A 13,315-nucleotide genomic window follows, 5' to 3' on the forward strand; every position below is an offset into this window, starting at 1 on the left:
TTTCCATTTCCACCATTTTTGACCAGTAAAGTTTTGTTTTATTTATTTATTTTTCTTAGAGAGAGAGAGAGAGACAGAGACAGAGGTTGGAGGAAGGGCCAATGGAAAAGGGAAAGAGAGAATCTTAGGCAGGTTTCATGGTCAGCGCAGAGCCTGACATGGGGCTCTATCTCACAACCTTGAGTTCATGACCTGAGCTGAAATCAGGCTTAACTGACTGAGTCAGCCAGACACCCCCAGGAAAGGTATTTTTTATGTCATTACTGCCTCTCTGCTTTAGTGTTTCTCAAAACATACAAAAAAGAAGTAAAACATTAAATGGGCCCTGATGTTCCTAAATCCCTGGAAAATCTCAATTGTATGTGCTAACCTCACTGTCTCTGATTCCAGACTTCACCAGAAGCCTCTCGGAGCCAAACATGAACCTCCCCACAATGAGTTCTCCCTATTCACGTAAGGCCCCAGGTTGAACTGATGAGGGTGGAGATTTGTGAGAGTGGGGATGAGGGTGACACCACTATGTTCTCTTTGGGGAGTCAGAGGATCAGAGACGGGGCGATACCTAAAGATACTGTGATGAGGCTAAGGCTTTTCCTTTGTGGAAGTGAATCTCAGGAGGGTCAGTAAGAAAGATGAACCCTGGGTGGGCCTCTGCCTTTCCAGAGAGGCGAGGTAACACATATCTGCCAAATGGCACAGGAGAAGAAAGGTTATGAGCCTGGGAACCTTCCATGTCCTTCTTCTGACCTTTGCCATGCCGCTAGCTGGCAATGCTGACCTCCTCACATAATTTATGAAAAACAGGAACTTGGCCAGCAGAGGGCGCACAGGAAGCTCACACAGCTAGTGCCTTGGCAGCCCTCACAGATCTAGAACTTTCTCACAGGTTACTAGATAATCTCCTGATGATCTTAAGAAAATTCAAGTGCAGCAAATGAGGGCAACTGCCCCAAGTGACACAGGTAGAAAAGCACTGTAACATCTGTCTGCCCAAGTCAGGTTTAAGGCTCCCTGTCACCACCCCTGCAAAGGCAGAGTCTGGAGACCTCTTCCTGAGTCCCAGGTCTACAGCAGGCTTCCTTCCTCTCTCGTAAACCGGCAGTTACACACTGCGGTGCTCTGTGAGGGAGGTCGGGTCAGGCACTATGGCTGCTGCCGTTGCGGCTCCCACTGTTGTTTGGGTGTGGACTCCCTAGAGAAAATAATTACCAGCATGTGAAAGCCACTTACACCTCTGCTGTGGCTTTTGGAAGAAACTCTGAAGAACACATATGACGTCAGGAATGATGTGATGTGAACTGATCCCACTAAGAGGATACCACGGGAGCCTCAGGGCACCATGATGGGAGGCCCAAGTCAGCGTGACAGGAGGGAAACCGAAGTAAAAGAAGGACAGGTTCCAGAAATATTCAAGAGGCCAATGACCCAATGCAGTGATGGAAATGCAACTTACAGAGCATGTGTAGGTGTCTCCCCAGACCAATCAGAATCTCAGGGCTGTGGGGCCCAGGCATTCGTGAACCTAAACTGTCACCCATTAGGAGATTTCCAGTGTATGGTGCTTTGCTCCTAGATCCTTCCTGCCTTATTTCTCACCCCTTCCTTATTTCTCTTCCACTGGCCCTGCAGTGCAAGGAGCTGTCCCGCCCCAGGCATTGCTGATGGCATGTTGCCCCCAGTGATAGGATACAGGAAAGAGGGTTAAGAAGACTAAAGAATAACATGTTCTGGGTCTTTTCTATGGCTCAGATACCTGGCTAAATGTTATTCATTTGAGTAAGCATTTTGATCTTCCCAACACGCCTGCCAGGTAGGTGCTATTATTAGCCCCTTTTCACCGATAAGAAGATTTAGAGAGATTTACTAGCATTTCCTAGGTCCTAAATCAGTAAGTGATGGGACTTTGGATTGAACCTATCTTTGAAAATGGATAATCCATGTTAAATTGCTTGTTCAGAGCAAGGCAGAAAATCTGGGTGGGAGAAATCTTCAGTGGGCTGTGATGTTTGAGGTCATAGGCAGGTGGAGGCTTGGGGCTGGGACTCTCACCTGTGGGCTAGAAAGGGTTGCTTATAAAAGGGCAGTCTCAGGGAATTTAATCTGTAGTAAGAACAGGAGCACCCCAAACAGAGATTCATTTCACAGTTGGCCACTCCTGCTCCCATTCAAGATCCTGGGGCAGGGTGAGGCAGATGAAGGCAAGAGCTAGGCCATCATGGGGATAGAAGAAGACCTCTATCCATCTTGTACTCTGCTTGGCATTGAGTTACCTGTACAGAGATGACAGCTTTAGGAGTGGTATACTCTAAGCATTTTGGATCCCAGTTACCCCAACCAATTAAACAAAACTGAGGATCTACATCTTTGAAATGTGGGCGTTATACATTATGAAACTTGCACAAAATTAGAAAATTCAGAAGGACTAAATAAAATAGAACCGACATTTAGTGGTTCCTTCCCACATTCCAGTGGACTGTCTGGTTTACCCCATCATCACGCTCCACCCCCGTCCCCACAGACACGCACCTAGCGATGTGCTGGCAAATGTTTGACAACCAGTTCTCTGGAAATGGCGGAGTGGGAGGGAGCTCTGATATGTAGCTCTTGCCAGTTTTCATGGTGTGATGATTCCCAGCATGGCTGACTTTAGACTGCCAACATGAAGTCACTGAGCATGGATTTGGGAAGAGATGCTAGCCGTTGGCTCTTGCAAGCTGATAAAAGCTTGTTCCAGCACACCACTGCAGCCACTTTTCAGATCTTCATTTTAGAGCAAGAACTGGTTGACAAAATGTAGCCTGTGGGCAAAAATCCAGCTCACAACCTGTTTCATGTAGTTTGCTAACATAGTCATGCTCATTGGTCATCTATGGCTGCCTTCAAACTGTAACCATAGAGCATGTGGTTTCTTGATCCGCAAAGCCTGGAATATTTACAACACATCCCTTAACAGAAAGTTTGCCAACTCCTGCTGTAGAGGGTAGGAGACCAGAGACTCTTGGCAGCCTCTAGACTTTTACCCTTGAGTCAATCTGGTACTTGAAGTACAATTTCCATTAAACGGCTACAATGCATAATGGTCACAAAAGTCTACACTATTTTACTCCACAAAAGTAACCTTAGCTGTTTTAGTGGTTTCGTTTGTTTGTTTTTACTTAGCTTAGTTTGTCTTGGCAATTTTCAGTAGGAAAATGCATTCTAGATTCCACCTAACCAAGACACCCAGTGTTACTTCCCCACAGCCCTCTTGCAGAAGGAGGTTTGTCAGGGCGGTTCCACACAGAAGCTCAAGGAAGGATCAGAGGTCAGTTGGCCCAAGGCAGCAGGACAGGCTAGGCTATCTTTGCAGAGTGTGCGGGAGGGACCGTTTGGCAGTCCCTCATGGTGATTTCTGGTGTTTGAGGTAATTGTCATAATGCATTGGGTGATTGTCACATCAGTAATCAACATAATGCTGTGAGGAGGGCAGGGTGAGGATTATTATGCTCATTTTATAGATGAGTAAACAGACTCAGAGACCAGTAACTTGACCAGTCACCCAGATTGTAAGTGGCAGACTTCCAGATGTTCTGACTCCTAGTACAGAGCGATTTGCCCTGTCCCTGAGGGCTAAAAAGTGACTCTGCTTAGGAATCAGCTGGGAAGGGACACCTGGGTGGCTCAGTTGGTTGGATGTCTGCCTTTAGCTCAGGTCATGATCCCAGGGTCATGGGACCGAGTCCTGCATTGGGCTCCCTGCTCAGCGGGGAGCCTGCTTCTCCCTCTGCCTGCCGCTCCCCCTGCTTGTGCTATCTCTCTCTCTCTCTCTGACAAATCAATAAATAAAATATAATCTCTTAAAAAAAAAAAAAGAAAAAAGAATCACCTGGGAAGCTTCTGATGAATCTTTAGGGTATTGGGCTATGTGAAAAAAAGACAGAGAAAGAGAAATACTGTATGTTATCTTTTTTTATGTTGAATCTAAAAAAGCTAAACTCAGAGAGACAATGTAGACTGGTGGTTACCAGGGGCTGGGGGCAGGGGAAATGGGGAGATATTTGTCAAAGGATACAAACTTCCAGTTATAAGATTAACAAATTCTGGGGATCTGATGCACGGCATGGTGATTCTAGCTGATAATACTGTTCTGTATACTTGGAAGTTGCTAAAAGAGTGTATTTTAAATGTTCTCACCACACAAAATAATTATGTGATGGTATGGAGGCATTAGCTAATGCTATGTGATAATCATTGTGGGGTATATAAATGCATTAAAACCAACAGGTTGTATGCCTGAAGCTTATTTATATGTCAATCATATCTCAATAAAGCTGGAAAAAAATACAGATTCTCAGGGTTCACTCCTGAGATTCTGATCTAGGCATTCTGAGATATAACTCAGGAATCTAGCTCCCTTGTTAAAAAGCCTTAAGTAATTCTGATTCAAGTATTTCTTTCTGGTCCACACTTTGAGAAACACTGCTTCCTTCCATATATTTCATTAGAAAATAGTAATGGGCTTTTGTGATTGAGAACCATTTCTGAGTGAGTGGGTGCCAGCAGCCAACTGCACTAGCATTCAATCTGGGCTGAAACATGCGTCCCTAGGGATTGTACCACTTCAGGGGACATGAGCCTGAACCATGGAGAAAATCCACTGCATGGCTCATCTGGTGACTGTGCACAGTTCCCAGCAGCAAAGTGCCCAGTAGAAGACAGTGACTGAGAGATGCTTACTTGCACAGAGCTTGCATAGTGTGGGTTGGCCTGCTGAGCTCCCTGCTAGCTGATTCACTCATTACAGAAAGGTTTGTGCCAGGTTCTGTGTTAGGTGACAAGGAGGAAAGGCTGAGCAGACTCAGATGCAGACTCTTTCCTCGAGTAGCTCATGGTCTGGTGGGGAGATAGACATTAATCACACCAACAGCAAGTATGAATGGAGAAGTGGTACCCAGTGCACGATGGGCATGGGTTGTAACCCAATCAGGAAATCAAAAGGGCTTTTTTTTTTAATTTAAGATTTTATGTATTTATTTGACAGAGAGAAAAATCACAAGTAGGCAGAGAGGCAGGCAGAGAGAGAGGGTGAAGCAGGCTCCTTGCTGAGCAAAGAGCCTGATTGGGGCATGATCCCAGGACCCTGAGACCATGACTTGAGCCAAAGGCAGAGGCTTAACCCACTAAGCCACGCAGGCGCCCCTCAGAAGGGCTTCTTTGGGGAAGAGACACTTGAGCAAGGTCACAAGAAAGAGTAGGTATTGGCTCAAGGTCTGTTTAGGTTCTGGACAAGGTTAGTCTAGGCTCTGCTGTCTGTCTGTGAGTGGTCCTAATGAGTTTCCTTTATAGATACGAAAGAAAGCAAAGGTGGAGAAAAGGGAGAGACATGCACAGGATGGAGCCACCTGCATCTCCTTATCCAGCAGGAATGGCTTACCACACCCCAAGCTGTGGTACCTTGATACACCATTGATATGCCTTTGGGCACCTCCTTTCTTATGGTGGCCCAAAGGGAAAGGACAGTGCTGTAAAGGCCCAGGGAGCTCCTGCCACCCACCCTTCTTCTACTGTATCTCCTGACATGCATAAAACCCATTTCCTGACCTGACAAGGAAAACAAGTGGTGCTGGAAGGGCAATGAATAAAAATGGGCCTTGGGCACAGCCACTGCACGGGACAGCCACTGCATGGGCACAGCCACTGCACGGGACAACCCTTGGAAATTTGGAAAGAGAAAACTGCTCTATTCTTTACATAACCCCAAAGCAGATCCTGGCCCCTGATCCACTTTCTGAAACTGTGGTCATGCCCACATATTACTGAAGGCTGCAGAGGAGAGAAAAGGAAAGGTAAATTTCAAAATGTTGGTGTGTGCTAATTACTTCCTGGCTCGGTCAGCAAAATCCTTCAAGAGAAGCATAGATTCAGACCAGTTCTCACCAGATGGCAAGCAAAGATGGAGGGAAGCACTGCTTTGCTAAGGAAGGGGCTGGTCTGCAGCCTGCAGTCTAAGTTCACTGCAAATCCACCCCCCTCTTTTTTTTTTTTTTTTTACCTCTGCAGGACTAGGAAAGCCAACTGCTTGTGTATGGGCCATGGAAGCTGCAAAGTGGCAGGCTTACATAGTAGATAAGATTGGGGACCTGCATCTTTATCAAGCATGGTCCTTCAAGAATAAATATATATTTATTGCAATATATCAGACATGGTCCCTTCAGAGTTAGGTCCAGTCAATTTGCCAGCTGGTGTCAGACTAAGGATATTAATGTTCTCATCTGAACCTGTTCTCAGTGATTTCAAGGCAGCATAATGAAGTTGAGGGACCCCTTACAACACACATCAAGGGCTAAATGCCACTGCCAAACAAGAACTGTCAGTTGCTAGAGCTTCCAAAATGAAAGTAAATGCAAACAAAATGCATTAAAATTAGTTAAGTACTTACATAATCATATAAAATGGAGAAGCTTGAAAACTTTGCAACCAAAAATTAATTTTGATTATATATTCCTTTTGGGGTGTATTCAAAGTAAAAAGCAACTGAATTGTTAAATCTTACTATTCATCCAATCACTTTAACTTTAGATATCCGTCATGTTGTTTGGGACTCTAGAGCAGCAGATAAATCAAGTGAGTAAGCTAATTTTGTAAATATCAAGATTTTCAATTAGAAAATAATTGTGTAGCTCACTGAATTATAAGAAAAAGGCACAGTATTTCAGTGAACTGTTGGCTTAATCTTAAGATGACTCAAACAGGGCTTGCCTTTCTTTATTATTATTATTATTATTTTAAAAGATTTTATTTACTTATTTGGCAGAGAGAGAGAGAGATCACAAGTAGGCAGAGAGGCAGGCAGAAAGAGAGGGGGAAGCGGACTCCTTGCTGAGCAGAGCGCCATCCCAGGACCCTGAGATCTTGCCCTGAGCCTAAGGCAGAGGCTTTAACCCATGAGCCATCCAGGCAACCCTTTTTTAAAATTATTAACATATAGTGTATTATTTGCCCCAGGGGTACAGGTCTGTGAATCATCAGGCTTACACATTTCTGTAAGTGCTTAATCATCAGGCTTACAGTACTCACCATAGCACATACCTTCCCCAATGTCCATAACCCAGCCAACCTATCCCTACACACCACCTCCCCAAACCCAGGCTCGCCTTTCTAAAGGGTACGAGGGTAAAGACCAACAACGGAACAAAAGGAGGCACCAACTTCCAGACCCCACATTTTTACCAGGCTTTCCCAGTACAGATGACAATTTCTGAGTGGGTGAGGATCCCCTAGACTTTAAGCGTTGAATCTGTTATATATGCAACCTAGAAATAAAACTGATACTCACCTCCAACATCCCTTGCCCCTAAATTTGTACCTGACTCCTGGTCCTTATTCTTATTGCCTGCATGGCCACCACCGACAACAGCACTTTAGTATCAGGAACTTGCTTTGCTTTGGACCTAAACGCAGATACTTCACGAGGGCCCTGCTCTCTGCCTTCAGGCTTCCTAGAAGAAGCAGCTTCTCCTGATTCTTTGTTACTGGTTCCTCCCACCTGTTCACAGCTGCTGCCCCCTCCTCCTCTGCTGGGGACTGATGGACAGGGATTTGCTGTACCTCTTGGGCCCCAGACCCCACTGAACCTCTCTCAGTGTACCCACAGCTGGATCAGTGTCCCCAGAATTCACCATGCACACGCATCCCTTACTATAGAGCTTTTGCATCCTCCTCCTGGAGGCACAATAACCAGTATAGCCTGGCTGTATCTTGAGAAACAGAAGCACCCGGGTGAGGCTGGGCATGTTTAGGAAAGCAACAAACCCACAGGCCCTGAGATCATCACTTCCCAGAAATTTATTTCCCTAGAACTTTATAATTAACCACACTCTACCTTTTTTTAAAAAATATTTTATTTGAGAGAGAGAGCAAGAGAGAGATTGAGAGAGCAAGCGCGAGAGCGCACGCGCACAAGCAGAGGGAGCAGCAGAGGGAGAGGGGAAAGCAGAGGGAGAGGGAGAAGCAAGTTCCCTCAGAGCAGGGATCCCAATGCAGGGCCCGATCCCAGGATACTGGGATCATGACCTGAGCTCAAGGCAGACACTAAACTGACTGAGCCACCCAGGCTCCCCCACATGCTATTTCTTGTAGCCCAAATAACATACACTTTAAAGGGACAGACGACACTGAAAACAATGCCCATATGCTTGTAGGGTGAAGACAGCATGGTACAGGGAGAAGATAGGTTCTTATTTGCTATTCTTTATTGAAATACACAAATGTTGGGCACCCAGTTGGCTCATTTGGTTAAGCGTCTGCCTTCAGCTCATGTCATGATCCCAGGGTCCTGGGATAGAGTCCCGCATCTCATCGGGATTGCTAGGAACCTGCTTCTCTCTCTCCCTCTGCTGTTCCCCCTGCTTGTGCTCTCTCCCCTGCATCGAATAAATAAATAAATAAAATATTTTTAAAAAGCAAAAAGAAACACATAAATGTTGATACAAAATGAATAAACCTTTTAGAATCTCAAAAAGAGGGCGCCTGGGTGGCTCAGTGGGTTAGGCCGCTGCCTTTGGCTCAGGTCATGATCTCAGGGTCCTGGGATTGAGTCCCACATTGGGCACTCTGCTTAGCAGGGATCCTGCTTCCCTTCCTCTCTCTCTGCCTACTTGTGATCTCTGTCTGTCAAATAAATAAATAAAACCTTTTAAAAAAAAGAATCTCAAAAAGAAAGAAAGAATTTTATTTGAGCCCAAGATAGATGTCTGGGAAACATGCTCTTCACAGGGAAGAAAGTGCTCCAGAGAAAGTTTTTATGGTTATATACCTTTTTACAACTTGTAAGTGCTCAAAAGACAATAGATTATGATTTAAGCATGAATCACATATTTTAATGTCAAGGAATGCAGGGAGTAAGAGCATTGATTGAGATCTTAAGGACAAGATGGTTTCCTTCAGGCTACCCATTCACAAAGGTGTACAATGTGTGCTCAGTGAGCCATAAATCAGGCTTTTTGTTTAAACAAAGTTTATGTATGGTCATACAGAAAGAAATCTAAAATGGCTTTTAGAGAAGACCTCAATCATGAAGACCACTCAGATAAGAACAAACAGGAGCTATTTATTCAGAGTTTGCTCTAGCAAAGGAGTCAGCCACCATCACTTGCATTTGACGGTGATTCAAAGGCAGGCAGAGGAGTGGGTAAGCTGATGGTGAAGAAGGGGAAAGGGCTTCGAGTGTGACTGACCAGAGTTGGTGTGGGAAGCTGGAGGTGGGTCATCCCATGAGCTTGGTTTGAAGGGCATAGTTGGCTTTCTCTGGTTGGTCCTGAGTTAGAAGTGGAGACAAAAATAGAAAAGCTGGCAGTCATTGAACACATCCTGATTCCGGGCCAATTGCTATAGAGCTGAGGGTTAGAGTTCTGTTGTCAAAGAGGGTCTGTCCACTCCCATTTGCATATTGTCTCCTAATGTATTGAGAGTCACACTGGTGTTTTGAAATCTGAATTGAACTTTTTTTTTCTTTTCCTTGATCTTTCCTTACTCCCATAGTTTTTCTGTGTATTTAGAGGTATAGAGGAAGTACTTGGAATTTGCAGCTGACTCCAAAGTGAAACAGGAACCAACCTATTCCTTGAGGGAGATGAATGGATCCTCATTGTGCAGTGAGTTCGGTTCTTTGATGTTCTTGTTCGGAAATGCAAAAGAGAATTTATCAGGTAGTCGGGCTACTTTGTGAAGGGAAGAAGGAAAGATCAGGCAGTCTTTGCTGAAGTTTGGGTTTTCAGCCTTAGCATTCAGGCTTTCCATTTCCCTGAACTGGGAGGACAGGGGACATTTCTTTCTTTCTTTCTTTCTTTCTTTCTTTCTTTCTTTCTTTCTTTCTTTCTTTTTTTTTTTTAATATTTTATTTATTTATTTGTCAGAGTGAGAGAGCACACAAGCACAAGCAAGGGGAGAGGCAGACAGAGGGGGAAGCAGACTCCCCACTGACGAGGAAGCCTGATGTGAGGCTCCATCCCAGGACCCTGGGATTAAGACCCAAGTCGAAGGCAGACGCTGAGCCGACTGAGCCACCCAGGCATCAGGACAGGGAACATTTCTTTCCCAATCTCTTATTTTCAGTTCCATGAGAGATGTTTTGGCTCTTTGACTCTATCATAGGAGGGACAGAGTTCTCCTTTAGAGACAGCCAAAAAGTAAGATTTTTCTTGATATTAGCTTTTCTGTAGTGTGAAGTTGACACATAAAAGGTGTCTGGGAAAAGTCAAAACACGGTCAGCTCTTGTGGTAAAAAATGATCTTTTTTTCTTTTGACATTTCTGGTACAACACCCTCTTTCGTCATCAAATTCTCATAAGTGAGTTGGCCTAGGAGCCGAGAACATCTTGATTCTTGGAATTTCCCTCTCCCTGTGCCTCTAGCTCTTTCTCCCTTCCAACGCTTTCAGATAAACTTCTTTTAGATCCAGGACCTCCTTGGGCCCATCTCCTTTCATTGCTACCCACCACCCCCGTTCTTTGAGGCTGCTCCTCAAGAGGCAGCCCTTTGCCCATTCCAGAGAAAAGAGGGGCTGAAGGCCCCATCGGGAGAGGGGCTTTTATACAGGCCGGGTGGGAAGTGAGAGAACGAGAACATAAATTCATAAATAAATCATTCATAAATTCATACATCATAAATCATAAATAAAGCAAAGGGGAGAGTCACCTGGGGTTGTGGTGCTTTTGTCTGGAAATTCTTTGAGAACCTTGCCTTCTAGAACCAGAACTTGCTGGGTTTTGGGTCTCGAATAGTGTATGTATCTAAGGTTATGGATTGGTTTTTACTCCTTAAAAACGGTACCAGAGATTATGAACAATGAACATGCCTCAGTTCACCAGCCTTGGGTTCCTACTTTGCCCACTGAACTCAGGCAATATGTGCTCCTCTCATTAGTTTTTCACTCCAACCCATTAATCCATCCATTCATAGAGGAACTTTGGTAACTAACCACACCACTCTGGAATCAGACCGAGTTGGGGCCAAAACCCTGTCAGTCATTTACAATCTGAACAAGTTACTAAGCTTCACCAATTTCATTTTGCTCATCAGTAAAATGAGGATAATGAAAACTAGCTTACATAGAATTGGTGTGTGGGGATTCAATGAAAGTTAATTATTATTAGTAGTATTGATAACATCCAATGGAAGTTCATCATTGTTATTAGTGGTAGTTGTGTTGATAATATCCAATGGAAGTTTGTCATTATTATTATTATTATTAGTAGTAGTAGTAGTAATAGTAGTAGTAGTAATGGTAGTAGTATTGATAACACTTTCTTCTTCACCCCCTTACTGGTGGGCCCATGACATCAGCAGTGCCCAGGTGGCACAGATCTCTGAAGTATCGGGCACCAGCTGGGCCGATAGTGAGGACAGTGAGAGGGTGAGGATGACAGGGGAGGCAGGAAGCACCAGGAGCAGCAGCGCTGTGTCAGAAGGGGATGGAGATGGCAGGAGTCTTAAGAAGAGTGCAGAGGGGTTGTACTTGCCCTTGTGGAGCCTGTCTGAGTGGGCAGGGCCAGCTGCATCAGTGGCTAGGGATCTGGATGACCATGGGCAGGGGTGGGGTGGGGTGTAGGGGATTCAGTTGGTCAGCCCTGCTTATGGGGGTTAAGGGTATGGGACAATTCTAGACAGGGAACTTGTCCCTATGCCATCTTTCATAGGGATGACCAAACATTTGTGACTGAATTCAGGTTTTGGATGGAGGAGGGTATGAGCCCACATACAGGACTGATGACTGAGTCTACATAGAACAACAGATATAAAATGTGATTGATGCGATAGATTAGCATTTATACTATAATTATGTACAAACATAAACAAATGCAACAGTTTTGTTTCTGACTCCCTAAACATGATACCTTTAGAGGGAATCTACGGTTTGTACCCTCTTCTGTGTTACCCACTGATCATAGGATCACCTGAGGAAATTTAAAATTATAGATTTGGGTCCCATCCCCAGTGACTGACTTAACTGATGTGGGGTGGTACCCAGACATTGGTATTTTTTGAAAGCTCCCAAGTGATTTTAATGTATGGCCTGGGTGAAGAGTCATTGTGCTATAGTGTTGGGCTCCTAATTGGAAACAGTTTGCACCATGAAGCAATACAGTTTGATAACAGTTAAGCTCCCTGCCTAGATTTTCTGATACAAGATGAGTCATGTTTACAGGTTTGTATCAGGAGAAGAACTACTTTCTTGTTCTTGTGTTTTTTCTTCTACTCTTCTAACTCCAGAGTCCTTTGGAAATCTCAATGGGTGATGAATCTAGAAATTTAATCTCTTAGCTACTGTAGAGAGTTAAGTGTTAGCATTTCTGCCAGATATAGTTGGGACTGGTAGGAAAACAGTACCCAGAAATCCTTTTCTATCCCATCAACTTCAGCCCCCATTTGATCAGATAGAGTCCTTGCTACAAGGTTTTCTTACCTTTCTAGGACATTTGGAGGTCACACTTATCCCAATTGTTAGTTTAGAACCATGGTTCCCAAAGTGTGAGCCAAGGGGTCCCCGGGTGCCTCACCATACTCATAGAGGTTCCATGGGTTATTTTTAAATTTTTAAGGAAAACACAGACATCTGTCAGACCCATAAAAGCCACTATCATTAAGTTGTTTCAACCTGACTACTTAATAAACAGACCTGACAGGCACTCCTATCTTAGAGGCTCTGTGAAGAAATTCCTGAGACACTAAGGGCACAGTGAGTTGAGAAAGTTTGGGAACCTGTGACTTACAAGTTGAAGGTGACATGTCTTGGGAAGAGTACCGCCTCGGGATTAGTATATCCTTTTGACAGTGTACTTAGTTGTGGGATGAAATCACATCGAATGGGACTGAGATGTGCTAGGAAACCCTACCATATCTATTTGCCTGATAAAGAGGGAACACTCTGGGGGTACTTGGGTAGCACAGCTGGCTAAGTGTCCCACTCTTGGTTTCAGCTCAGGTCTTGATCTCAGGGTCCTGAGGTCAACCCCACCTGGGGCTCCACCTAGAGTGGAGTCTGCTTGAGATTCTTTCTCCCTCTCCCTCTGCCCTTCCCCACCATGCAGTCCCCCCACCCCAAATAAATAAATAAATAAATAAATAGTAAACAAAATGAAACAAAACAAAAACAAAGGAAGGAACACTCTGATGCTTCCACAAGCAGCCAGGGAAGGATAAGGCATGGGGTCTGAGAATAGAGAGAAGCTGAAGGAAATGCAAGGAAAGGAAGGCCTGGGAGGTGGGACTAGAAGAGTAAGGTGGTCTCTGAGAAGTTCTGAGAGCAGCATCACTGACCAGTGTGAACCATGAAGGG

At 44.6% G+C, this 13,315-nt stretch overlaps 1 protein-coding gene across 2 annotated transcripts in view; it reads left to right on the plus strand.

Moving 5' to 3' along the window:
* The window catches only part of LOC132022476 (interleukin-36 gamma-like), a 162,380-nt gene that overhangs the window by 124,705 nt on the left and 24,360 nt on the right, over positions 1-13,315 (plus strand). The window contains exon 5 of one of the 2 annotated variants that reach the window (XM_059407725.1): positions 391-453. The exons of the other annotated variant lie outside the window; for it this stretch is intronic. Coding sequence (XP_059263708.1) covers positions 391-453 — 63 coding nt within the window. The remainder of the gene's footprint in view (positions 1-390; positions 454-13,315) is intronic. 2 annotated transcript variants of the gene reach the window in all.

This window comes from Mustela nigripes, chromosome 7 (assembly GCF_022355385.1).
Source record: "Mustela nigripes isolate SB6536 chromosome 7, MUSNIG.SB6536, whole genome shotgun sequence".
Lineage (NCBI taxonomy): Eukaryota > Metazoa > Chordata > Mammalia > Carnivora > Mustelidae > Mustela > Mustela nigripes.